The sequence below is a fragment of the Sardina pilchardus genome, chromosome 16 (assembly GCF_963854185.1).
Source record: "Sardina pilchardus chromosome 16, fSarPil1.1, whole genome shotgun sequence".
Classification (NCBI taxonomy): Eukaryota; Metazoa; Chordata; class Actinopteri; order Clupeiformes; family Clupeidae; genus Sardina; species Sardina pilchardus.
This window is the reverse complement of record NC_085009.1, coordinates 18,813,720-18,839,400: the sequence shown is the minus strand read 5'-3', so window position 1 is coordinate 18,839,400 and position 25,681 is coordinate 18,813,720. Positions and strand designations below refer to the sequence as shown.

General features: G+C 44.0%; 2 protein-coding genes across 3 annotated transcripts in view; both read left to right on the top strand.

Annotated features, from left to right (window-relative positions):
• Positions 1-17,828, top strand: part of si:cabz01101003.1 (ubiquitin carboxyl-terminal hydrolase CYLD) — a 19,239-nt gene extending 1,411 nt beyond the window's left edge. The window contains exons 4-17 of one of the 2 annotated variants that reach the window (XM_062516217.1): positions 224-637; positions 1,297-1,402; positions 4,389-4,954; positions 8,686-8,851; positions 9,839-9,980; positions 10,846-10,971; positions 12,508-12,599; positions 12,728-12,791; positions 13,239-13,452; positions 13,803-13,911; positions 15,632-15,750; positions 16,365-16,584; positions 17,056-17,228; positions 17,294-17,828. In XM_062516217.1, coding sequence (XP_062372201.1) covers positions 224-637; positions 1,297-1,402; positions 4,389-4,954; positions 8,686-8,851; positions 9,839-9,980; positions 10,846-10,971; positions 12,508-12,599; positions 12,728-12,791; positions 13,239-13,452; positions 13,803-13,911; positions 15,632-15,750; positions 16,365-16,584; positions 17,056-17,228; positions 17,294-17,305 — 2,523 coding nt within the window. In that variant the 3' untranslated portion in view covers positions 17,306-17,828. Of the gene's footprint in view, positions 1-223; positions 638-1,296; positions 1,403-4,388; positions 4,955-8,685; positions 8,852-9,838; positions 9,981-10,845; positions 10,972-12,507; positions 12,600-12,727; positions 12,792-13,238; positions 13,453-13,802; positions 13,912-15,631; positions 15,751-16,364; positions 16,585-17,055 lie in introns of both variants that reach the window. The other variant, XM_062516216.1, reaches the window with a different exon arrangement.
• Positions 17,829-17,945: 117 nt separating this feature from the next.
• emc4 (ER membrane protein complex subunit 4) lies at positions 17,946-21,464 on the top strand. Its single transcript, XM_062516218.1, has 6 exons — positions 17,946-18,092; positions 18,793-18,927; positions 19,500-19,611; positions 20,019-20,172; positions 20,913-21,073; positions 21,205-21,464. Exons 2-6 carry the CDS (start codon positions 18,824-18,826, stop codon positions 21,238-21,240), a joined length of 567 nt encoding a protein of 188 aa, XP_062372202.1. The 5' UTR covers positions 17,946-18,092; positions 18,793-18,823; the 3' UTR covers positions 21,241-21,464.
• Positions 21,465-25,681: the final 4,217 nt, after the last annotated feature.

Here is a 25,681-nt window from a genome sequence, read left to right as displayed (position 1 = left end):
CTGTCTAAGTGCTGTTATTGAGATTGAATATTGGTTGGTTCAATCACGGGCATTCTTCGGGGCTGTGTATATGTACAGGGGTCGAGGTCATATCCTGGTCCCATCCCTATCTCTCTCCGACCTCACTTCCTGTCTATCTCCACGGTCCACTCAATTAAATGTAAAACATTAAAGAAAGAAGATATTAAAGCAAAATTCTCTCCTCTCTCTTCCCTCCCTGTAGGGTTGGGCGGCAGGAAAGGGCAGCGGCAACGGCTCCTACAAGGGCCACCAGCTCTTCACCTGCCCGGAGGCGTGCGCACTCTTCGTGCCCGCCAGCCAGCTCACCCAGCGGCGCTCCTCGCACGAGGCCGACGCCACCGCCTCCGAGCGCCACCCGTCTCACCTGCCCGCTCCTGCCCCCGCTGCTCATCATCATCATCTTCATCATCAGTATCAGCAGCAGCAGCAGCAGCAGCCGGTGAGCATCCTGACCCGCGCGGCGGAGTCGGTCCCGGGGCCTGCTCCTCCACAGCTGCTGCAGCCGGGCCAGCGGGTGATGTTCGCCCAAGAAGAGGCCACGCAGACGGGGAGGGTGGCCTTCTGCGGGCCCCTCCCTGGCAGGACCTCCGGAGGAGTCTACGTGGGCTTGATACTGGTGAGTGCCAAGAGAGGCAAGAGTGTGTGTGCAGGTGTGTGTGAGTGTGTGTGTGCAGGTGCATGTGAATGTGCATATGTGAGTGTGTGTGTGTGTGTGTTTGTGTGCGTGTGTGTGTTAGAGCGTGCTTGTTTGAGAGAGACTAAATGTGTTTCCATCAAGCCTTTGGCCTTTTGTTTGTGTGTGTATGTGTGTACATTTTGAAAGACTAAATGTTCTTCACCTTTGACCTTTCATCTTTACATACAGTATGTCTGTGTCTGTATGTGTTTGGTACAGATGCTATGTGTGCTTATGTATGTGTATGTGAGTATTTTTGTGTGTGCGTTTGCATGTGAGTGAGCGTTTCAGAATGTCCGGTGCACGTGGGTGTGTGTATGTATGCTGAAATGAATGTATGTGAAAGCTGGGGATTTTTTTGTTTTGTTTTTGCATGTTTTTTTTCCCCATGTCATGTGAATGGATGCCGCTTTGGAAGACTCATAGCGCTTGTGTTGTTTGAATGATATTTTGAGGTCAAGTTAGTTCGACTTGCATGTTTGTGTTTGTGGTTATGCGCTGTTGACGTCCTATGGTTGTGCCATTTATGTATTTCTCCTACAGCATTAGCAATGACATTGATTGATTTTGTGTGTGTGTGTTTGTCTGTGTGTGTGCAGGACAACCCGGTAGGTCTGTGGGATGGCACGTATAAGAACCATAAGCTGTGCTCCCTCCCATCCCCTCAGTACGGTCACCTCCTCCCCCTGTCCAAAGTCACTCCAGGTAAACTCCCGTTTCCACACGCAACTCCTCTCTCCCTCTGTCCACTTCTCACCCTGACCTCTCGTATGTCCAGATTGCATTACATTACAGTAAAGTTAATGGGTAAGTCCTTCTGGAACCACTGCTATATTCTCTATCTCTCTAAGAAGGGGAGGTGGTAGTGTAGTATGGGGAGGTGGAAGTGTAATGTTGTAAAGGAGCTGGGCTAGCGTGCAGTAGCCTGAAAGTTGTCAGTTCAATTTCCGGCTTCCACCGTTGTGCCCTTGAGCAAGGCACCCCAAGTTGCTCCGGAGACAAATATTACAAGTGTAATCCCTTGTAATATAGTTGACATAAGTCACTTTGGACTAAAAACATGTCTGCTAAATGTAATGTAATATAAGACACCTCTGCACTAGTCTCTCTCAGCCCTCACAGAGCTGGACTTGTGTCTGTTTCTGTTTATGTTCCTCGTTTCTCGGCTGCATAGCGCACGGCAGGATGTTGATCTTAGAGTAGAATTCCCCTGGCTCCTTGCACCTTATTCATGGTGAGACAAAAGACCTTTTTGGCTCGTTCGTTTTTTTTGTGTGTGTGTGAAAACAAGTCAAGTTCTGCCAAAAAATGCACCATGCAGATGCCAGCTCTGAAATTTCTTTGGCCGTCTCAAGGCGTACATTGTGTCCGATTGTTTTGGTAACCGCTATTCATTTCAGAGGAAGTGAGTGAGTGTGTTCTTTTCCCACCAAATTTCGTGGGTATTAAATGGTAAAGTATAAATAGTTTTAAATAAATAGTAAAGTGAACAGGAAGAGTTAGTTCCTGACTTCGTGTCCACAACACTTCTAAAGCCTCTCGTTACTATAAGTCTGACTTGTTTCCCCCTATTTCTTCAATTCAGTGCATATTCATTTTCAGTCTGTAATTCTCTTTAATTGTGATCATGACTGACTCTCTCTCAAATTCATATTCAAAATACTTAACTACAGTGATTTCCTGTGTATTAGCCACATTGTGTATAAGCTGCAGGATAGTGTTTTATTTTTTTTTAAATATATTTTTTGGGGCTTTTATGCCTTTATCAGACAGGACAGTGTAGAGAGACAGGAAGCAAGTAGAAGAGAGAGTAGGGGTGGGATCCGGAAAGGACCACGGGGCGGGAATCGAAGAAATTTTGCTAAATCAATATATAAGCGCTGCTAATAGTTTGGAAATAACAGTAAGTAGTGAAATGAAACAAAAGTTCATAATGTAGACTTCATGGATTAAAGTGAAAAAAAATCATCTGACTGAAGCCTTAGCATAGACCTACGTAAAATAGGGCCATACAGACTAATTGTACCCTCCGTTTACAAGTAACACATTTTAAAGTAGGCATAGCTATTCAATACTGCAGACTGTTGCTTATTAAGAGTGCTCCCAGGGCCGGCCATAGCCCAATCCCCCCCCCCAAAAAAAAATAAAATAAAATAAAGGGGGTTGGGGGAGAAAATTGGGGAGATTAGGGCCAGCATTACGCCTAAAATACATGTATGTCTCCAAAACATTCCTCATCTGTTATCAGACATGCATGAAAACAATTAAACCTCACAGCCATAGGTTATTTACCGTCAGATAGGCCTCTGTTATTGAAGATTTTGAATAATTGATTTGAAATGTAATATGCTAAAGAATTCTGATGTTTTCTGATGTCAGGATATAATTTGGTGTAACTTTACTTAGTGTGATTAGGCCCTAGGTGACATGTTGTTTAATTAGGTGCATGTCACTTTAAGAGGTTTTAGTTTTTGGGTAAGAACGTGATGCACGCACGGCATGAATGTTCCATGGTTTTTCTGACCATGTTGGTCATGTCAATTATATGAGTCTGAACTGTGCTGTTTGTTACAATAGACATTCAAGAACATTAACTGGAAGACAAGACGTTTTTATAAGAACACGCGTCAGTAATACTGTAGGACTCCTATTAGATAAGTTTCATTAATTGGAAACGGACCTACGACTTTCTCTTTGAAGAAGACAAATTAGGCAAACTTTAAGCTATATAAGCTACTGGATCCCTTTGAATTGTATAAGTTAACCTTGTTGGCTTATTATAATTATTTTTAGAGAAATTAGTAGTTAAACTGAAACAGTAGGATAGCCTAATAGTGGCGTGGCGCAGACACACACTTTCCCGTAGTCTGTCTCATGCTTTTTGGGCGCACCCGACTCTATTAATATTAATAATGACCGAAAGTAGGCTATAGCCATGTTCTTTTTGACAATTCATCTTTAAGCTCCCCAACACTGCCGACCTCTAAGTAGCCTAATTTGATGAGATCGGGGAACTACACAGCATGTGCGGACAAGAAGTCATCGCAAACAACGCAGACCTTTGCGCAGCTAGTGCGTGGATGTCTGTCCTGATGCTATTCTATAGCCTACTATTACAACTGGCGAAACAACTGTTTATTTTCCTTTTACTTTTATGAAGAACAATTAGCCCAAATCATAGACGAATTAAACTGGAAAAAAACAACAGCATTCCTGAACTTCTGCATAGCTTGTTTAACCTACAAAAGCCTAATAGGCTGCGGCTCCAATGTAGGATAAATCAGGACTGTTCTTTCATCTGTTTCAATAGACCTTTCTTTCGTTTATTATTGAATCATTATGATGTTGATGATTATTATTATTAGAAGTAATAGTAGTAGCAGCCTAATAGTGGTAGTAGTAGCCTAGTAGCAGCCTAATGTTCATCAACGCAGGTGCACCAACGCACTTATTTATTTATTTTGCGCATTGACATCTAGCGCCTCCGGTTGACGGAAATCCGTCGTAGCGACGGAAAACTTTAATCCATGAGACTTTAATGCATCACTCTCCATCTCTCTCCCCCTTCTCTCCCTCTCTCCCTCTTCTCTCCCTCTCTCCCCCTTCTCTCCCTCTATCACTCTCTTTCTCTCTCTCTCTCTCTCTCTCTCTCCCTCCTCCTCTGTGTGTGTCTCTTCTTCATTGCTCTCAGTGGAATCCAGACCCCAGAAGTCCCCCCCTCCAGTTGTGAACCCCAAACCCGCCTTGAAGCCCCCTTCCCTGCCCCCCGCAAAACCCGCCCTGGTGCCTGTGCTGCCCCCCTTCCCCAAACCGGCCTTAAAGCCTGTGACTGCCCCCAAACCCACCTCGCCAATTCTCCCGGACCCCACGCCGTCCCTTCCGCCCTACCACGCGAAAGTAGCCCTTCAGCCCCCGACGAAGATGACCCCCATGCCTCCCTCGCCCCCGAGCGTTGCCCCGAAATCGCCGCCGCTCCCTCCGCCCTCCAACCTCAAGCCCGCCGTCAGGCCGCCGCCCACGCCACTCTACCCCAGCACGACGGACCAATCACACCCGAGGTCCAACGGCCTCCCGCGGCCGCCCTCCCCTCCGCAGCCGGAGGAGGTGGAGTTTGAGGCGGAGGAGGCGGACGCAGGGGCGGGGCTGGGTCTGGAGGTGGAGTCCATGGTGGAGGTGAACGACCCTCCGCAGTACGGGGTCATCCGCTGGATCGGACGCATCAGCGGCGTTTCTGAGCTCGTCGCTGGAGTAGAGCTGGTACGCTTTGGATTGCATCACGTGAAGCTGCGAGCACAATTTCTAATTGGCATGCAATCACATCTGTATCATAATCCTCAATTACAGCACATTGCATCTGTATCATAACAATCACATCTGTATCATTATCCGCAATTACAACACATTACATCTGTATCATAACAATCCGCAATTACAGCATATTACATTTGTATCATAACAATCCTCAATTACAGCATATTACATTTGTATCATAACAATCCTCAATTACAGCATATTACATTTGTATCATAACAATCCTCAAATACAACATATTACATATCATGATCCTCAATTACAGCTTATCAAGATGTTATAGTCCTAGTAATACTATGAATGATGCGATCATTTCCAGTATTACTGGGCCTGCACAGTATGTAGTGTTGTTTCTTACTGTACTGTATGTCATTATATATTGTCTGTATATTTAGATTGTGTTCACCTCCTGGAATTTATTTTGGCCGAGGGTTGTGTAAGTAAGTTACGTTACAGTCATACAGGAACGTGGTGGAATATATTATACCACTGTTTTTCAGATTTGAGTCATGCTTGACATTACTCTCTGTATTGGTTATGCGAGTACAGTATCCTGTTTTGTGGTCGTAGTTTTGGACTCGTCGGTAGTTTCCCCTGCCCGCGGTGCAGTGCATGCAGTAGAAAACAAACCGTGCAAACACAGATAAGAAACACAAAACACGCTGTGCAGGTCATGCAGTATGACATGGCAAAATTCTCAAAGTGTAACTCTGGAGTAAAAAACAACCTAGGGTCTATTTTCGGTAGTTAACTTCAAACTTTTTATTGAGAGCAAAGTTACGGTAATTGGTTGCGTTTTGAGCAAGTTAATTTGCATTATCAGTAATGGTGATGCTAACAGGGCAAGAGCAGCAGCCCAGTGCAGTGTAGATCTGGCTGATTATTACCAATACCAACATGCCTTACATTTAGCCAGATCTGTGCAGCGCTGATTCGATCGAACACGCCCACTGATTTGATGATACGAGACCAGGAAGCCATGGAATTTTCTTCCCTACAGATACAGTTCTTTTTATAACCTGTCTGTACACTTTCAGAGTTTACAATACTTCGGTTTGTCTGTAGAAACCCTCACCACTACCACAGAAGTGTAATTATATTTTGAGCATTGTTAATGGTAGCCTATAACATAATGTGGCCCCTTGTCCTGTTGAAAATACAAAAAGTCTGAAGAAGGGCTGCAAAAGCCCGAAACATCACTTCATAACTAGAAATGCAATTCCAAGGAATTACCAGTGCATGAAAATGCAAAAATTGATAGATAATGTAGATATGGTTACTAAGGTGTAGCTAGGGTAAACATGGTGGTTGCATAGTTTACAGAGAGTTGATAGTGTGAAGGTAGACAGTTTAAAGCTGAAACATTCCCAGTTCTAACTTAACTAATGATTACTATTCATGTTAAAATGTTAACTATGGTAACAATGATAACCAGGTTGATTGGTTAACTTAGCTACTGATTTCATGCAGTAATGGTAAAAATGTTAACTATGCTAACTATGCTCACAGTGTTAACCAGGTTGATTAGCTAACTTAGCTAATGATTTCTAGCAGTTATGCTAAAAATGCTAAGTATGCTAGCAATGCTAACTATGGTAACAATGCTAACTTAAACTAACAATGCTAACCAGGTTGATTAGCTAACTTAACTGATGATTTCTAGCAATAATGCTAAAAATGCTAACTATGCTAACAATGCTAAAATTGCTAACAATGCTAACCAGGTTGATTAGCTAACTTAGTTTATGTTTTTTGCAGTTATGCTAAAAATGCTAACTATGTTAACTATGCTAACCATGCTAACTTGCTAGTGAGGACTTTTATTTTGAAACATTTGTTGCTAGGGTATCCATGGTGGCCACTATCAGGAAACAAGAAGTTACTGCAGTATAATCATGTTGGTTGCTATGGAAACGGTCATAAACACTTAATTTTAATGGTTGATATATTGGTTGCTAGGTACATGGAGTTTTCGTGTAGTTGACTGGAGGCATAGTTCTAGTTGATAACTGACAGTTGGAATGGTTGAACAGTTAAATAGTTGAGTAGTTACAATGGTTAAATGATTTAATAGTGTATTATTGCAGTGAGGACCTTTATTTTGAAACAGTTGTGGACAAAGGAAGTAGTGAAACAGGATCTGTAGTCTTAATGAGATTGTATGCTTAAAGCCTGAGACAGAAGGTGCCTCTCATACAGTGTTTACGCGTCCTCTCTCGCTCCTCGATCCTCACTGATCTTTCTTTATGTAGATCATTGAGGATCGAGGAGCGAGGGAGGGCATATAAACGCTGCTTGAGAGGCACCCACAGTAAATACTTTAAAAGTTGTATGTAGATAGTCTAATTAATGTTGATAGATAGAATGTTTAATGGATGTTGATAGGCAGATTGTTTAATAGATATTGATTGACAGTTTAATGGGTGGATGAGTGAATGGTCTGAAGAAGATGAATGGATAGAAGGTTGGATGGAATGTGCCTTATATTCTTGTTAAGAGAGACACTGATACAGCTCTCTGAGAGTTGTTGATACAGGTGTAATCAATTTAACTGGCTAGTCTTAAGAGACCCAGAGTGTACGCTTAAAGCCTGAGACAGAGTAAATCATTTAAAAGTTGAATGTAGCTAGTCTAATTAATGTTGATAGACAGAGAGTTTAATGGATGTTGATAAACAGTTTAATGGGTGGATGAGTGAATGGTCTGAAGAAGATGAATGGATAGAAAGTTGGATGGAATGTGCCTTATATTCTTGTAGAATGGAGAGACACAGCTCTCTACTGAGAGAGTAGTGGATACAGATACAGGTGTAATCAATTTAACTGGCTAGTCTTAAGAGAGCCAGGCCTGAGACAGAGTAGATTGTTTCAAAGTTGAATGTAGATCGTCTAATTGATGTTGATAGGCAGACTGTTTAGAATGGGTGGATGAGTGAATGGTTTGAAGAAGATGAATGGATAGAAAGTTGGATGGAATTAGGAAGACTTATGTTGATACCGTTGATACAGGGGAACAGAAAATGTAGTCTCAAGAGAGCCAGTTTAAAGCCTGAGAGAGAGAGAGAGAGAGAGAGAGAGAGAGCTGCTGCACCTGGACTGGCCACCTGGCGTAACATTCTAATTGCTGCCGTGATGTCATAATGAGCAATGTTAAGTCTATGGGGAAATGTTTAATAGTTTTTAATTTACAGTTTAAAAAGTATAAAAGTTACAAAGTTGAAAAATATATTGCACAGGTCTCCTTAGTAAGACCTACGTAACAAAGTTTGAATCAAGTTTCTACGTTAAACGGTTCAAGCTGAATTGCGAGCGTTAGAAGAAGTTGGAATAATAAGAAACCTAGGAAGAACAGTACAGTGCATTTTCATGCACTGTAATAAAGAATATATATTTTGGGAGCTCTTCGATGAGCGGATTTTTGCGTTGCCTTCGCACCTTGCCCTATTAGCATCACTGTAAGCCCATTCAGTGATAATGTAAGATTCTTGCTCAAAGCCCCACCAATTAACGTAATTTTGCTCTCAATCAAAAGTTGGAAGTTCATAGGAATAGAAATGGACTCTAGGTTGTTTTTACGCCTGAGTTCCACTTTAATATGCCTTTATAGATCCATTTATCAATGTACATCTCTCTCTCTCTCGCTCTCTCTCTCTTTCTCCCACTCTGTCTGTCTTTCAGGATCAGGAGATAACGGCGGGCACCGACGGCAGTTACCTTGGCGAGCGCTACTTCCGGTGCCCGTCCAATAAGGGCCTGTTCGTGAAACTCCGCAGCTGTAGGCGGGACTCCAGGTTTCCCGCCCCCGAGACGCGCATCAACCAGGTGGAGCGCTGCAACTCCATAGGTGTGTGACTGGAATAAATGAAGGGACTGAACATGGCCCTTTAACTGTAGTGTGTGTGTGTGTGAGTATATGTGTGTGTGTATGAGTATTTGTGTGTGTGTGTGTGTGTGTATGAGTATTTGTGTGTGTGCGTGTGTATATGAGTATTTGTGTGTATGTATATGAGTATTTGTGTGTGTGTGTGTGTGAGAGAGTGATGTATGTTACAACTACCATTTCATCTGGTGATGTAGACAGACAGACAGACAGACAGACAGACAGACAGACAGACAGACAGACAGACAGACAGACAGACAGACAGACAGACAGACAGACAGACAGACAGACAGACAGACAGGTCCAGTGCTGCTACGCGTGGGTTGCTTGGCGGCTCACTTCCACGTGTACTGTAATCTGTCATCATGAATGCCATTGGAACGAAAGCACTTTACATTTTTCCCAAAAGAAGATTTACTCTTTTTCACTTCAACTTTCACTATTCCATACACCAGAGAGCACCTTCACGACTCCACCTTCTATATCATATTTCGTGCGCTTTGGACTTTGTGCGGCTCATGTTGGTTTGTTGTGTGAGGGTGTTGTGTGTATGTTGTGTGAGGTGTGTGTGGTGTGATCTCTTCCATTATTGGAAGTCGCCACATTTGGAGAAGGAGGTGTAGTGTACAGTATATCCCATGAATCACATGACTGAATCTTGTCTGAGCAATTATTGCACCTGTCAGATTTGTGTCCTTTATCTATATAATATTTATTCTAAATTGTGGATACAAATAAAGAAGTAAAATGTGTGTGTGTGTGTGTGTGTGTGTGTGTGTGTGTGTGTGTGTGTGTGTGTGTGTGTGTGTGTGTGTGTGTGTGTGTGTGTGTGTGTGTGTGTGTGTGTGTGTGTGTGTGTGTGTGTGTGTGTGTGTGTGTGTGTGTGTGTGTGTGTGTGTGTGTGTGTGTGTGTGTGTGTGTGTGTGTGTGTGTGTGTGTGTGTGTGTGTAGCGTTTGCGGAGTGGGGCAGTGAGCGTGTGGAGGAGCACACTCCGCCAGTGTCCGGCCCAGACGCCAGGCAGCACTACAACGGCTGGAAGAAGGGCATCCAGGGACACCTCAACTCCTGCTACCTGGACGCCACTCTCTTCAGGTAAAAGCAGAAATAACACACACACACACACACACACACACACACACACACACACACACACACACACACACACACACAAACAAGCACACACACACACACACACACACACACACACACACACACACACACACATATGCACACACACACACACACACAGACTAATTTCTTTCTCTCACACATTATAGCTAAGCTCATCACACACAAGCACATGGACGGTTCGAATCTTATTACATCCTCTGACTGCCCCTACCTATAGGTCTCCCCCATTTCTCTCTCTCTTTCTCTTTCTGTTACTCACACACACACACTCACACACTCTCTTTCTCTATCTCACTCTCTCTTTTGTGCTGAGTTCCTGCTACTTCTACCCTCTCCCTTTTCACTAACCTTTTACACATTAAAACAGGTTTTTGTCCGGTGTCACCAACATATCTGTCTCGGTTAAGTGATCTTTATTAGCGTGACAACTATTTGTTGCATTGCCAAATCAGGACATTCAAGCAATTTTTACATAGAGAGTGCTCGGAGTACAAATTATGATGCATCTGAGATTAACACACACAATCTCTCTCTATATATCACTCTCTCTCCCTCTCCCTCTCCCTCTCTCTCTATATATCACACTCTCTCTCCCTCTCTCTCTCTCTCTCTCTCTCTCTCCCGCTCCCTCCCTCCCTCCCTCTCTGTCTCTCTCTCTCTCTCTCTCCCTCTCTCTGTGTCTCTCGCTCCCTCTCTTTCCCCCTCTCTCTCCCTCTCTCTCTACATATCACACTCTCTCTTTGTCTCTCTCTCTCCCTCTCTCTCTCTCTCTCTCCCCCTCTCTCTCCCCCTCCCTCCCTCCCTCTCTCTCTCTCCCTCTCTGTAGTCTGTTCTCCTGCTGTAGTTCTGCAGACTCCGTGCTCTTCTGTCCCCCGAGGCTGCAGGACGGTGCTCACCACAGTCGCACGGCTCAGGACCTGCTACGCTGCGAAATTGTCAACCCCCTGCGCAGGTATGTGTGTGTGGTTTGTGTAAATATGTGTGTGTGTGTAAATATGTGTGTGTGTGTGTGTGTGTGTGTGTGTGTGTGTGTGTGTGTGTGTGTGTGTGTGTGTGTGTGTGTGTGTGTGTGTGTGTGTGTGTGTGTGTGTGTGTGTGTGTGTGTGTGTGTGTGTGTGTGTGTGTGTGTGTGTGTGTGTGTGTGTGTGTGTGTGTGTGTGTGTGTGTGTGTGTGTGTGTGTGTGTGTGTGTGTGTGTGTGTGTGTGTGGTTTGACTGTGCATGAATGCATGCATCTGTGCGTGTGTGTGTGTGTCTGTCTGTGTGTATGGTTTGACTGTGGATGAATGCATGCATCTGTGCATGTGTGTGTGTGTGTGTGTGTGTCTGTGTGTCAGTGTCTGTGTGTATGGTTTGGTTTGGATGAATGCATGCATCTGTGTGTGGTTTGAGTATGCATATATGTCTGTGTGTGGTTTGAGCATGCATATACACACACATAGTGTATCTCTCTTTCTCTCTGTCATACTCACTCTCTCTCTCACACACACACACACACACACACACACACACACACACACACACACACACACACACAGAGGGAGAGAGTGAGATCTTTGTGTTCATACTGAGGCCAAATTAAGACCAAGTTAAGTCTTCAGTGGATTGGAAGAGTAATTTTCGCACCACTGAACCTAAGCAAAGGCCTTTTAGGCAAGCCCCTCCACTTGGCGGCCATATTGCTACGCTTTTTGGGCACTTACTGAGCAGAAATGCACGTGCGCAAGGCCTCTTTACTCCAACCTTGCTCCAACACATGATTGGTCCAGCTCCAGCAAAATGTATTCACAACACACCACATGACTGGCACAATGTATTCACATGCCGCCTTTTTCTGCTACGGAACGGGAGGGTTATGTGTAGACAGCTGCCATAATATTGGCATTACAAACTAACCCCTTGCATTTATATATAGAGGATTGTTTGAGTGCTGTGTCTCCTCATTACACCGTGTCCTAATTGTAAGCGACTGCGCGACTGTTGGATAGTTTGTGTCCACACTGTATCCGTTAAGATTCTTTAATGAACCTTTGTTACGTTGTGAAGAAGTTAATGTCAAGGCGGCGCGACGCGACTAAAATAGAAACGGACAGCGCGACAAAACAGGGTTGAAGAAGTCGCGTAGCAAAGCAACTTGTCGCGATCTGTTGCATCGCATTCAGTCAGGACATTCCAATTGAAAATACAGCGATGGAATTGATTTTGTCGCACGCATTCGGTCGTGTCACTTGCAGTTAGGACACGGTGTTAGATAGCCTCTGTCCTAAGTTACTTAATGTCAGTATTGGTAGCCTGCTATTGCAACAGGACGCCTCCTTGTGGGGACATTTGTTACTGAATGTCAGTATTGGTAATGTGAGGACATTTGGTAATGTGAGGACATTTGTTACTGAATGTCAGTATTGGTAATGTGAGGACATTTGGAGGTTGTATACTTACACAGCACCACATGTGTTCCTTGTGTTTACATGTTGCCTCTGCATTTGCAGGTATGGGTATGTATGTGCCAGTAAAACCATGGCCTTACGGAAACTATTAGAGGCGGAAACGACAGATGCTGGTTTCACCAATCAGGAGAAAGGTAACCAGTTTCATGTTTCATAGTCATTGTGTGTGTGTGTGTGTGTGTGTGTGTGTTTGCATTGGTGTATGCATTGGGTGTGTGTGTTTTCGGCCCGAGGTGTGTTAAAATCACAGCATTCCTTTCAGACCCAGAGGAGTTCCTCAACAAGCTTTTCCAGCTCTTGCGGGTGGAGCCTCTCCTGAGAATCAGGTAACCCAGACCTCTCACATACCTTGACCTCTCGTCATCGCTGGAGCCTTGAGTGTTTGTTTATCGTTTATCTATCTCAGCCTTTCTTTCAGTGCCCTTCCGTTGTTCTTCCTGTTTGGTGTTTTGGTGTTTTTGTCTGTTGCCCCGCCCCTCCCCCATCCCATAATATGCAAGAGCTTGGACATTCCATGTGTTTGTGTGACATTTTGTGTTTTATGTGCATTTTTCTCTTGCTTCTTTCACCTTGCTCTCCTACCATCTCTTACTGTGTTTTTCCATGACATACATGCTCTCTCTCTCTCTCTCTCTCCCTCTCTCTCTCTCTCTCACATACTTCCTCATTCATGTTCTCCCTCCCTCACTCACTCACCCACCTTCTCACCCATTGACCCACTCACTCACTCACACTTTCTTTCTTTCTTTCTTCCTTCCTTTTTTCTTTCTCAGGTCAATGAACCAGCAGCCTCAGGAGTGTCACCTCTACCAGCTCTTCCCTCCCTCCACGCCCCCCTCTCCATCTTCTCCTGCTCTCTCTCCATCCCTCTCTCCGGCCCCCCTCTCCCCCATCCCTCTCTCCCCTCCGTCCGGTCACCTGAGGGTGGCCAGTGTGCAGGCGCTGCTGGAGGCCTCCTTCATCCACTCAGGGCTCAAGTTTGCTGAGGTAACTAATATGATTGGTTGAGTGTCACTGTCCCTGTCCAATAAAGCTCTCTGATTGGATGATGAGTTTTGTTTTCAAACAGCACAAGTGTTTTTGGCTGTTGCAGTACTTCCTTATTGGTATCATATGATGACGATATCATATCGCTCATTGTCCATCATGATGATAAATAACCGTGTGACAGAATTTAACTCTGAACATCCTCTCTAGAGAGATAACTGAGATAATCTATTTTTTTCCGTCGATCAAATGTTCAGTTGAATGACCAGTTTGAGTGTACAGTAGGTCAGGTTTGTTTTTTTTCTTTGTTTTGTTGTGGAGCCTCGACTCACCTCCCTGTTTCTCTCCAGGCTCCTTCCTGTCTGCCTCTGCTCATGCCCAGGTTTGGGAAGGACTTCAAGATGTTCGACGCCATCCTGCCCTCGCTTACCCTGGACATCACAGACCTGCTGGACGAGAGTAAGCACCTACACAGCTACTGATGACTGATGGCTTTTGTGTGCCTTTAGTCTGATAGGACAGTGAAGTGAGTGACAGGAAGCAAGAGGGAGATGGGGTGGGATTGGGAGACGTCCCAGGTCGGATTTGAATCTGGGGGCATGTGGAGCCTAATGTGGTATTGCCGCATTGGCCAATTATAGTATATGACAGACACTTTTGTCCAAAGTGACCTATAGTGACCTCATGAAGCAAAACTACAGTATTACAGTAATAATCTTTATTATGGACTCGAAGGAGTGGTCCACTCACATACACATACACACTTAACATACAAGACAAAACCAAGTAGACAGACAGCCACACAAAATACAGTAATTTGTCACTGTTAGTTTAAAAGAATCGGTGCAAACTATTGTGCTTACGAAGCCTGAATGTGAGCCGATATCCCTCACAACCAGGGTGGGAATTTCGTCATTTTAGGGGCAAGGCCATTTGGCCTTCACCTTCTTTTTTTTTTTAGGGGCACCAAGGCCACATGACAGGGCACAAAGGCCACTGAGTAAAATTCGATGGTTTTCCATTTCAGGGTTATCTCGACACAAATACATAGACCCGCTAGCCGCTGTAGGCTTTGAGAAACACTAACACAGCCTCAAACTTCTTTAAGTTGAGGCCCAATCATGGCAGACTTCGGGGTCATAGGGCCCATCTACACATACCTCACCCCACCCCCCATCAAATCATCATTATGACTATCATATCACAATTAGTATTATGCTATATTGTTAGACATGCACTTTCACTTCAAAGCAAAGTCAATGTTTGCGCCAAATTGTTTACAAAAAGTTTGTGAAAACTATGCACATCAGGGGTGTGCTTTACTAATGTAAGATAGGCTATATAATTACAATAGTTCATTCTTTTGCATGTTTGCATGAGATACTTCTGAAAACAACAGCAAATATGAGTACCATTGTTTTGGGATGTTTCCCTCATGGAAGCATCATAAACCGTTTTCAGACAGGTTTCTGTACATTCTGTGATAACTACCTGCCACAAATCAAATAAGGGACGATTCCGTATTATACTGAATGGTTGGCAACCCTAAGTCAGGGGCATAAAGGCCACTGTGGCCTTATGATGGGTTTTTTTTCAGGGGGCATCAAGGCCAAAGTGTAGGGCAACGGCGGCCATGGCCTCATGGCCTTGGTATAATTCCCACCCTGCTCACAACAGTATGTTATGGTATTTGTGGATTTAGTGACTTTTCTTGGACTTCCTCATGGCTATTGCAAGAACCACCGTTGCAGGAACACACACCTTAAGAAGATGAGTAAGCACCTTAACGGTGGATTGAGTTGTGAGGATGTGATGAATTGTTGTGGGTTGCACAATCACTGTGATTCAGCAGCTCGGCTGACAGAACAAGATACTCAGCAAGTGAAGGGACTGCACCCAGTAAATTCTTTCTGTTCGGTTGTTTTGGATGAAACATCTGCGCTAAGAGGAAGAGGGGCTCCAGCAAAGTGCACAACAATGTGAAAAATGTCTTCTAAAGCTATTTTGGGTAGTGTTGTAATGTGTGTGTGTGTGTGTGTGTGTGTGTGTGTGTGTGTGTGTGTGTGTGTGTGTGTGTGTGTGTGTGTGTGTGTGTGTGTGTGTGTGTGTGTGTGTGTGTGTGTGTGTGTGTGTGTGTGTGTGTGTGTGTGTGTGTGTGTGTGTGTGTGTGTGTCTTTAGCTCTGCGGCAGTGCAGCATCTGCCAGTCGCTGGCCCACTGGGAGTGTCTGCAGTGTTACGAGGACCAGGACATCACGCCCGGCCGCCTCAAACAGTTCTGCCACACCTGTAACACACAGGTATGTACACACACACACACACACACACACACACACACAGAGACAGACACACATGGACACATACTGTACAGACACAGACACAGACACACACACACACATACTGTACAGCATACTTCAGGGAGTGCTGAATTTTTCTCCACTGAATAAGCTACAATATGTTCCGGAGTAGCTAGTTATAGACGTAAGAGAGCTAAATATTTGTGTCTTAATAGATGTATACACGCTTTCCTACTGCAGATCAACACATTCACACAAACAAACGCATACCACAAAAACTGCCTCTTACCCTGAGTCATGCTGTTTATACACAGATTAACACACACACACACACACACACACACTTGATGATTTTATTTGGAATGACCAATACTGATTAAAACAACTTTGCATCCAAATAATGACAAAGAGCCTGTTATGTCTCACTAGACAATACAAACATTATGCTAATAGTCACTCACAACCACATGAATAAATAAATAAATAGGCCATGTTATCCATGTTAAGGATAGAGGTGGCATCGCCTTCACCAAACATGCAGACTGCCTATATAACACACACACACACACACACACACACACACACACCTCTTGACCCTCCCTGTGTGTTCTGTGCAGGTGCACACGCATAAGAAGCGTGCGTCGCACCACCCCGAGCGCGTGCGGACCCCCGAGTGCCCCTGGGCGGAGCAGTGGGAGGGGCCTCTGAGCGGCAGCCGGCAGCGGCTGGAGCTCTTCGCCGTCACCTGCATCGAGACGAGCCACTACGTCAGCTTCGTGCGCCACGGACCGCAGCCCACCGACTGGCTCTTCTTCGACAGCATGGCCGACAGGGAGGGTGAGAAGGCCAAAACATATGCAGTCTTTTCACGTTTTTTGACAAAAATTTTTTTTTTTCACCAAATAGCTATTTTTTTTTACTTTTATGGCATTATAGATCTTGACATTTCAGGTGTGTCCCATTAATATAATTTTAGCATAAGCATATTTTTTTTTATATAATTACAATTCTGCAATTGGAGTATATCAATGAAATTATAAATTATTGTTTTTCACCAAGGCAAAGTACAGAGGCCAAAACATTGAGTACATTTGTTGAAATGTGTTGATATATCTATGTCAATACTGTTTTAGGGCACTCACTGTAATTGTCTGTCGAACCTGGAATTACTTGGTGTATGATTTCTTAGACTTTTCATCTGTTAGTGTTTATGTTTTGTGTGTGTGTGTGTGTGTGTGTGTGTGTGTGTGTGTGTGTGTGTGTCTCTATTCGCACATATTTTCCATCATCACCTCTGTCCTCCTCCAGGTGGGGAGAATGGCTTCAATGTGCCTCAAGTGAAGGCTTGTCCAGAGGTAGGCCGCTACCTCAGCCTATCAGAAGAGGAGTTGAGCAGGCTTGACCCCGCCTCCCTGAGGGACACTGTCCGCCGGCTGCTGTGCGACTCTTACATGTGTCTGTACCACTGCCCCCAGATCAGCCTCTACAAGTGATGCTGACACACAAACACACACTTATGTGTCTGTACCACTGCCCCCAGATCAGCCTCTACAAGTGATGCTGACGCACAAACACACACTTACTTGTTTTTGCCACTGTGGACAGATCTCCCGTAACCTGTGAAATGGATACACAGACAAAGATGCAGACACGCATACACAAACAAACTAACAAGCAAACACACAAACACCATTCCACCTATGCCTTAAAATGTGCCTCACCTATCTGCAGTGGCGTGAGTTTCAGTTATAAACGCAAGGCCAGTTCCAGGGTTGCAGTACTTACTTCCTTTTTGCACATTTCCTTCAGACCAGCTTGTATGTAGTAGCCTAAAGCAGTAATAGCATTTAAGCTTGCAGCCTTGTTATATTTTTGTATTTATTTTGAGATGAAATTCGAGCATTTGTAATTTGTAAATCATGAAATTATTATGAACATGATATTTGTGCACTGTTGTTGCTGGTTTAAAGGCAAGGGAATATAAAAACGACACTTTTTTTATTTTGTAAAAATGTTTCTGTTCTAATCCTACTTGACATTTATAAAGTCCTCTGTTTATTTTCAATACTTTAGTGTCTCGTCATTCAAACCTTTCATAGCATAGCATGTAGCATAGTATGGCATAGACTGTCATTCAGAGAGACAACAGAAAAGAAAAACGTGATAGAAAACAGTCAGCATCTGTTAGGGAACAGCCAAAGCCATCGATGGCTTTGGGAACAGCGTGCCGAGAGGCAAAACAGAGGATGAGAGGAAGTGCGATACGACGTCATCACTCTGCGTCAGAAAGAAAAGGACAGTCGCACAGTAGTGGATTCCTCTACGATATTTACACACGAAATAAGGTATGTTTTCAGTTGTCGGTGAACAATAACCTCCTAAAGCCACGTCTATTGAATAAAGTAAGAATTAGTGGTTGCAATGTACGTAGATATTAGTGGGTTAAAGTTGAGTTAACAATGATAGGTCTTAATAACGTCACCGTGTTGAAGGGTTGTCAGCGCACCTAAGCTTTTAGGTAGCTAGCGCTAGTAAGCAGGCTAAAAACGCTAACGTTAATTGCTTATTTGATCGTTAGTCAGCACAGAGATATCCTCTGTTGTTTGTTAATGACACAAAACAGCGAAACGCCACTGTGATTGCGGGGTAGCCTAGCGTTTGCTTGCTTGAAACAAGGGTGTAAAACGGAAGCGCTTGTCCTACAACACCACTGAAACCCCTAAATGATGATACAGTCAGTTGCTTTCTTAAATGTTCGAGATGTATTCATAGTACAGAAAAAGTAAGTTGGCGCATCTCATTAAGTTTTACGATTACGCGTTTTCCTGAGTGCTGATGTGGTGCCAAATGTGGACAACCACTAACTTACAGTTTTATCCAGCTAATATAAGGCCTAAACTCCCTAATACTATTGTGATCTAGCTTATAATGACTAATCCAACCAATTCATGGTTCAGTGACTTAAATGCTGTGTGTGATTGTTGTGTACGGTGGTCGGTGGACCAACTCAAAGGGTCACTTTCCTCTTCATCTGCCATCTTCCAGGTTCCCTTGACTGGCTGAGTGAGTGAAGGTCATGTCATCTCCAGGTGGACAGGGCGGAGGGGCATTGTCCACGAGAGGTGGAGCTGGGGCCCGGAGGATGAAATGGGCCCTAGAGCTTAGCCTCGGCAACATGCGGTGAGGCCCAAGCTCTCTGAGAGGAGGCTTTTTAAATTATTATTATTAACATTTACATTTACAGCAATTCATTTAGCAGACGCTTTTGTCCACTTTGTGTGTCTGAGTTTCTCTGCAAAAAACTCAGTGTTTGCAGAAAGGGGTCACTGGTACCACAGACCACAGAAATATAATTAATTTGCGTTCAACCTCTCTTCTAGACTGGCTAGCGCCACCACTTACTCAAGTAGACATGGTCTGACTGGGAACCAAACGTTCATTTTCATTGTATTTGAACGAATGCCCAGATCCATGTATTGGGGCACCACGGATGTCTATCAAATGCGTCTGTGCATAGCTCATCATCGTCTTGCTCTCCCTCCTGTTCTGTGATTGGTCCCCTATCTGAGGCAAAAATTAGGGTGCCTTAGCAGCCTGAATCAAATCGCTCGCAAGGCAGCATGGGAATACCCAGGATACCTCTCTTCAGTACACTTAATTATGCTGAATTTAACCTTCAGACACTCTCTGTTTTATAAATGGCCCATTACTACGTCCCGTCCTGCTTATGCTCTGACATTGATCTCCTTCAGGGGTCGTGACCGGCAGGGTGGCCAGGGCGACGCCATGTACCCCATTGGCTACTCCGACAAGCCCGTTCCCGACACCAGCGTCCAGGAGACAGACCGCAACTTAGTGGAAAAGGTAACAACCAGAGGTGTTTTGTAATGGCGTACATGCTTTGGATTCATTCTGACCTGAGATGAAAATGTTGTTCAATGCATCATGTACAGATATGTGTGTGTGTATTTAAACATGTCCTTAATTTTTTTCTAATGACTAATGTTTGACCTTACCATTTCTCTCCCCTCTATCTCTCACCTGTTTTTACACTCTCTCTCTCTCTCCTCCAACTCACTTCTGTCCTCGGTTTTCTTTTGACTCTTGCTATACTTCCCTTCGTCTCTACATCTCTTTCTCACACACAAACATCCTCCCACTTTGTTTTCTTTCTCAACCCCCTCCCCTCCTCCTCCTCTCTCTCTCTCTCTCTCTCTCTCTCTCTCTCTCTCTCTCTGTTTCTCTCTCTCTCACTCTCTCTCTCTATGCAGAGGTGCTGGGACGTAGCGCTGGGCCCACTGAAGCAGATCCCCATGAACCTGTTCATCATGTACATGTCTGGGAACACCATCTCCATCTTCCCCATCATGATGGTGTGCATGATGGCCTGGAGGCCCATCCAAGCCCTCATGGCCATCTCTGCCAGTGAGTGCCTAGCTAGCGTCACACTCATTAATGCCATTTAGTCATAATCCACAGGGGCCGATTTAAAAGAGTAATCCGGGCACACTCCAGGGGCATAAAATGGGGGCTCACGAACATGCCCTCAGAAGGTGCCTCTCATTTATACGTCCTCCCTCGCTCCTCGATCCTCACTGATGAACATAAAGAATGATGGGGCGGCAACAATGGGATAGTCTATCCCTTCTTCTATCTTTCTTTATGTAGATCAGTGAGGATCGAGGCCTGAGGAGCGAGGGAGGACGTATAAACGCTGAATGAGAGGCACCTAGCGTGTAGCGCTGTAGCTGCCTGGCAGCAGCTAACTGACTTAGGAGAAAAAACAATTGTTTTCGGGGGGAGGGTTTCCTGAGAAACAGACAATAATCGCTGGATTTCTCCTATAAGTGCTCGCAAGGCTGATTAGATTTGAAATGAAGCAGAATAGGACTGCAGACATTGGTGGCATTGTCTGGCTACATCTCTGCCAGTGATTGTGATCCTAAGCTCATGTGGCTATTAACTGTTTTTTGTCAATTTGGCTAATGCTATTGTCTATCAGGATTGTCACAGTCTAACAAGTAATTCTGAGAAACTGTCAAGTCTAGTAACTTGTCAAGTATAGTAGGTTTTCAGTATTTCGGAGATAGAATGCTATTTATAGAATATAGAAAGCTATGTTCAAATATGTCTTTTTCTCTCTTGTTTTCTTTCCTCCTGCTCAGCCTTTAAGCTGCTGGAGAGCTCTAGTCAGCAGTGGTTACAAGGTCTGGTGTATCTCGTGGGAAACCTACTGGGTGCCGCATTGGCCATCTATAAGTGTCAATCAATGGGGCTCCTGCCGACACACTCATCTGATTGGTTGGCGTTCATAGAACCGCCCCAGGTAGGGTTTTCTGTTTCATTTTTATTTTCCTCAATTACATTCTAATGTTTTACGACTATGCTCATACAGGTTGTTACAAGTAATTTGATCACATCTCTCTCTCTCTCCCTCTCTCTCTCTGCTTTATATAGCGAATGGAGATTATGGGTGGAGGAATGGTGTTGTGAAGATGGAGGAAGACACATCTACATGCTAAACATCCCTCACATACACACTCTCTTTCCGACAGCAGATCCTGAGCCTTCTGTAATAATTATGCTAATGTTTCTTTTTTTTGTCTTTTGCATCTTAACCTGCATTAATTTATATGTTTCATGTGTTTACTTTCTGCCATATTTTTTCTTCTGATGACACATGTAATAAAGGCAACATCTTGTGCTGTTTTCAGAAATGTGTCTCTCTTACTTTAATGTACATCAATATCTAGCTGTCAAACACACCGTAGCTGACCACCCGGTAGTTGGCCATGAGTTTCAGGTTATGCAATTTGCTATACATTTCAAACCAATACTTGCTACAATGGGGGGGTTGTACAGAAACCATTGGGAAACACAAAAGGAACTTGCTACTGCCCAGTTTTGCCCTGCAGTGTGATGTCTGCCATTCTCTTACGGCAGGTGACCTGTTGAGTATAAGGTGTGGTCGTTAAAGACAAATTTCAGACATTTTTCACATAGATCTGTTTCTCAAGGTCACCAAGTTATGTCAGTACAGAGAGAAAAAAAACAGCTTGAGCAGCCAGGCAGCTACAGTGCTACCCTCTGGGTGCATTTGCACCACGTTGCCGTAAGTTAACACGCTCCCAGAGTGTAGCACTGTACTCCTGATTCGAGCTAGGTTGGGGTTTCTCCATACCGACAATAGGTTACAGAGATCTACATGAAAAATGGTTGGAATTCTCCTTTAAGAGGAGACCTAATAATGTTTTTAAGTCCTCCAGGCCTACCAGGTATAGATGTTCAAGTTCTACTAAATTCTCATTCAGGGCCGAGCAGGTCTCCACTGTTCGAAAATACTTGTCTAGCCTATATGAGCACCTAAATTCAGAGGGTTATATACGACTTATGCACTGTGCAGACCCTCAGAAAATAACCTTATGCTGAAAAAAGCTCAATCAAGACTAAATATGGCATAGATCTCCATTATATATTTTCAATGAGAGAAGTGTTAAAAAGGCACAACACTTGGGTTAGCGGACTTCTGATTTCTGTAAATTGTTGTAAACTGTATTTATTTTTCACAAATTGTTAAACCCTACTTGGGCACAGAAATAATAAATCACTCAAGCTAATAACAAGTCATGTCCCTATGGAACTGCGTTGCTGCCGAAAATAGCTTAGCATGCTGTCAGTGGCATATAAAACATTTTCCTATCTATGTTTGTGTGCATGTGCACATACCGAGAGCACTGTGTGAGAGGTTAACACTGCCAAGTCACCAAGTCTCACTTTCAGCTGATTTGTGATCGTTTTGCATTACTTTCATAAAATATGCATATGCAAATGCAATGCAATCCATCACCACCATCAAAACTCTTTGCAACTACAGCAAATTTGGCAGACATTGAGATACTTTTAACAGTTAAACAGCTGTTTTATTTATACATTTTTATAGATACATTGCACATATCTATATCTATACTTATTAGCTCGCCATATTTATTCTGCTGTTGTAAGTTAACTGGCAATACACTGCAGATATTTACATTTCACTTATACAGTAGTATTCTAAACCATCTTCTTTAAACCAACTGTATACTACAGTCTACACTGCACTATATTTCTTGTCCTGTCTATGCATCACCTGTCTATACGTTATATTGTTGTCTTTGTACTTCCACAATGAGAGTAAAGTTGAATCTATTCTAATCTAACCTGATTTTTGAAGTTCAAAGCATTAGATCACTAGTGATAGAATTCATCTCTCTCTCTCTCTCTCTCTCTCTCTCTCTCTGTGTGTGGTATGTGTCTGTCTGAGACCGTCTTTGAAGATAAACTGCATTCAATGCTGTGATGACTGCTCTGCTCATCCGGATTCCATGACCAACCTGTTTGCAAACCTGAACCTGAACCTTGTCCTCTCCTGTCTCCTCAACCACAGAGCGCCCGGTATACAGTGGTCATGTTCAGTGCCTCCTTCGTCTCCTCTATTCAAGATCTTTGCGTCACTATAAAGTCTACCTTACACTAACTGACTTTGACAAGATTTGGGAAAGCTTCTTGAAAGATTGTAGTCTTTTAACTAATGCCCCTCATTCAAGCTTTACTCAAAAGACTACAATCTTTCAAGAATCTTTCCCAAATCTTGTCAAAGTCTGTCAGTGTAGTTTACATGAGAAGAACATCTGTAGTCGTGTAATGTATGGAACACTCCATGTAAATTGCATTGTATTTTTGTCAGTCTCTCTGTCACATTAGTGGGTGTCTACTGTGTGCACCACTTTTGCTACAGTCTGTGAGTCTCATTCACCTTTACCCCTTCTAGAACCAGAAAGGAGTGCCCGACGCAACAGCACCAGTGCTGATTGCTTAGCCCAAGGAGGAGTTTGTGTTTATTCAAGGCTGAGTGGAGAGGGGACATGAGAAGGTTATCTCTGCTTTTGTTTCCTTGTGGGAATGATGACATTTAGCACATGTGCTCACTCAGCAAGCTCTATTTGTGTCTCTCTGTGAATGTATGTGTATGTATGTGTGTGTGTGTGTGTGTGTGTGTATGAGAGAGAGAGAGAGAGAGAGAGAGAGAGAGAGAAAGAGAGTCTAGGTGGGTGAGAGAGAGAGGGAGAGAGAGAGAGAGAGTCTGCAAGGTGCTTTGGAGGCAGATTTACAAGAGCTCACCTGCAATCTCACGACATAGCAAGAAACAAACTTTCTTCTTGCACCCTCCAGCAGAGCAGATGGCAGAGCACATGGCCACACAATGATGTATGGCCTGCATGGTGAAACTGAAATGCTCAGGAAATGTATATACAGTAGCAAAACAATAAGTCAGCCACAGTGTCCACAGCGTGCGTGCGTGTGTGTGTGTGTGTGTGTGTGTGTGTGTGTGTGTGTGTGTGTGTGTGTGTGTGTGCATGTCACACTGAACAAAATTATAAATGCAAGACTTTTGTTTTTGCCCCTATTTATGATGACTTGAACCCAAAGATTTAAGACTTTCTCTATACACAAAAAAGGCCTATTTCTCTCAAATAATGTTCACAAAATCTATCTAAATCTGTGTTAGTGAGCACTCCTTTGCTGATAATATAATCCATTCACCTCACAGGTGTTGCATATCAAGATGCTGATTACACAGCATGATTATTGCAGGTGTGCCTTAGGCTGACGCTGACCACAATAAAAGGCCACAATGTGCAGTTCCATCATACGGCACAACGGCACAGATGTCGCAAGATTTGAGGGAGCGTTCAGTTGGCATGCTGACTGCAGGAATGTCCACCACAGCTGTTAATTGACCTGTGAATTGAATGTTCATTTTTTTACCATAAGCCGTCTCCAAATTTGCTCTTCAGCAAATTTTATAGATAGATACTTTATTGATCCCCAGGGACAAATTTGGCAGTACATCCCACCGGCCACACAACTGCAGACGACGTGTAGCCACACCAGCCCAGGACCTCCACATCCAGCATCTTCACCTCCAAGATTGTCTGAGGCCTGCCATCCGGACAGCTGCTGCAACAATCGGCTTGCAATCAAAGAATTTCTGCAGAATCGGTCAGAAACCATCTCAGGGAAGCTCATCTACATGGTCACGGGGTCTCGCCCGGACTGCAGTTTGTCGTTACAACTGACTTGAGTGGGCAAGTGCTCACATTCGATGGTGTCTGGCACTTTGGAGAGGTGTTCTCTTTTCATGGTAGAATCCTGGTTTTCAGTGTACAGGGCAGATGGCAGACGGCGTGTTTGGCGTTGTGTGGGTCATCGGTTTGCTGATGTCAACGTTGTGAGTCGAGTGGCCCATGGTGGTGGTGGGGTTATGGGATGGGCAGGTGTGTGTTATGGACAACGAATGCAGGTGCATTTTATTGATGGCATTTTGAATGATCCTGAGGCCCATTGTTGTACCATTAATTCACACATCAACTCATGTGGCAGCATGACAATGCACTGCCCCATGTTGCAAGGATCTGTTCACAATTCCTGGAAGCTGAAAACATCCCTGTTCTTGCATTGCCAGAATACTCACCAGACATGTCACCCATTGAGCATGTGTGGGATGCTCTGGATCTGCGTATACGTATACGTTCCAGGTTCTGCCAATATCCAGCAACTTCGCACAGCCATTGAAGAGGAGTGGACCAACATTTCATAGGCCACAATCAACAATCTAATCAACTTTATGTGAAGGAGTGTTGCACTGCGTGAGGCAAATGGTTGTTCCACCAGATACTGACTGGTTTTCAGACCCCACCCCACTTCCAATACAGTGAAACTGCACACTTTAGAGAGGCCTTTTATTGTGGCCAGCCTAAAGCACACCTGTGCAATATTCATGCTCTGCAAACTGCAATCAGCATCTTGACATGCCACACCCGTGAGGTGGATAGATTATATTGCCAAAGGAGAAGTGCTCATTAACACAGATTTAGACAGATGAAGACAGTGA